General features: G+C 64.7%; 1 protein-coding gene across 2 annotated transcripts in view; it reads left to right on the top strand.

Moving 5' to 3' along the window:
• Positions 1 to 622: 622 nt before the first annotated feature.
• Positions 623 to 1,853, top strand: part of MPV17 (mitochondrial inner membrane protein MPV17) — a 2,804-nt gene continuing 1,573 nt past the window's right edge. The window contains exons 1-3 of one of the 2 annotated variants that reach the window (XM_031065031.1): positions 623 to 758; positions 1,034 to 1,126; positions 1,344 to 1,439. In XM_031065031.1, the coding sequence (XP_030920891.1) occupies positions 651 to 758; positions 1,034 to 1,126; positions 1,344 to 1,439 (297 nt within the window). In that variant the 5' untranslated portion in view covers positions 623 to 650. The remainder of the gene's footprint in view (positions 759 to 1,033; positions 1,127 to 1,343; positions 1,440 to 1,853) is intronic. The other variant, XM_031065030.1, reaches the window with a different exon arrangement.

The raw sequence follows: 1,853 nt of genomic DNA, 5'->3' as shown, positions 1-1,853 counted from the left end.
AGCTGCTCTGCAGGGAGGGCATCACAGTGGGCAGAGCCGGCCCGGGCAGAGAGCTGCTCTGCAGGGAGGGCATCACAGTGGGCAGAGGCTGTCCGGTGCCCAGGGAGAGGTTTGGGGCTGCTGTGGGAGAGGCTGCAGTGGACATCATGGGCAGCAGCTGGGCAGGCTCTGCTCAGAGAGCACCGTGGAGCCTGGCTGATGGGTCAGCCCCATGTCCAGGTGCAGCTGGACACGGTTTTGAGCAGAGATGCTGCAGTGAGAGCCCTGAGGCGCTTGGCAGGGTGGGACCCCTATGCCATGGGGTTTGGTGCAGGCCATGGGGAGCTGCAGCTGGGGCAGAGCCACCAGGGCTGAACAGGCTCAGGCATCCTGGGCAGGGTGCCCAGCTGTGGGCAGGTCGCACAGGGGTCTGGCCTGCCTAAACGGGCCGTGCTGGTTGCAGGGGCCCTGATGGGAGCTGGGGATGTGATTGCACAGCAGCTGGTGGAGCAGCGGGGGCTGCACGGGCACCACTGCCCCCGCACCCTGAAAATGATGGGCATTGGCTTCGCTGAACAGGCTCAGGCATCCTGGGCAGGGTGCCCAGCTGTGGGCAGGTCGCACAGGGGTCTGGCCTGCCTAAACGGGCCGTGCTGGTTGCAGGGGCCCTGATGGGAGCTGGGGATGTGATTGCACAGCAGCTGGTGGAGCAGCGGGGGCTGCACGGGCACCACTGCCCCCGCACCCTGAAAATGATGGGCATTGGCTTCTGCTTTGTGGTGTGTGGGGATGGATGGGGTGGGATTATGGGATGGGATAAGGGGATGGGAGGGCTCCTTCAGCAGGGTGGGACTGTGGTGGTGGATTGTTAATTGAGCCATCCTGGTGCCACCTCCAGCAGCCATGGGCAGGGCCAGTTCCATGGAGCAGGAGCAGCATAGGACGAGCTTGTCTTTGTGGTCCAGAGCTGGAGCAGGGCCATGTAACCAGCCCTGGAGGCCCCAGCCCTGACCCCTGAGGACAGATGCTGCTCCTCACCCCCTGGCTCCTGCAGGGCCCTGTTGTGGGCAGCTGGTACAGGATCCTGGACTGGCTCATCCCAGGGAATACAAAAGTTGTGGCTGTGAAGAAGGTGCTCCTGGACCAGGTTGGTGTGACATGGTGAGGGTGCTGTGTGGGACTGGGCAGTGGGGGCAGGACAGAGCTCTGGCAGGTTCCAGCCTGCTCTGAGAGCCCAGTGCCTGAGCTGGGCCCAGCCTCAGTGCCCTGGAGGGCTGGGTGGGCGTTTTCTCAGAGGCTGCCCGTGGGCAGCCTGGCTCCAAGCACCACAAGCTCTCACATCAGCCGGGGCTCCTCTCTGGCAGGGGGGTTTCGCTCCGTGCTTCCTTGGCTGCTTCCTGGCTGTCACAGGGGCCACCAACGGGCTCTCGGTGCAGGAGAACTGGTCCAAGATCCAGCAGGTGAGTGCTGCTGCTGCTGCCCTGGGCACCTGTGGGGCCCTGGCAGCTCCTCCCTGTGCTGGCCCTGGTGGCTGCTCCCGTTTGTGTCCGTGCCCAGGCACTGGGACCCAGGGCCCTGGGTGTGTTGGGTGCTGCCAGTCCAAGTGCTGGTGCCAGGGCCAGTTCCTCTGGCACGGGTGCCCTGTGGGCGAGTGCTGGGGTCCCACCTGGGCCAGACACGGGTGCCATGGGCATGCTGTCCAGCCCTGCTCCTGGCTGGGGCTCCAGAGCAATTACCGAGATGACTCCCATTAGCAGTAATTGCTGGAAACCAGTGTGAACACTGAGTCAGCGTGTGCAGGGTGAGTCACTGGGGAGTGGGTGCCCACCTGCCACAGGATGAGGCACGCTGGGGTGGTCGTGTGGCTGCCCGGA

This window comes from Geospiza fortis, unplaced genomic scaffold (assembly GCF_000277835.1).
Source record: "Geospiza fortis unplaced genomic scaffold, GeoFor_1.0 scaffold1103, whole genome shotgun sequence".
Classification (NCBI taxonomy): Eukaryota; Metazoa; Chordata; class Aves; order Passeriformes; family Thraupidae; genus Geospiza; species Geospiza fortis.
This window is presented reverse-complemented; position numbering and strand designations above follow the sequence as displayed.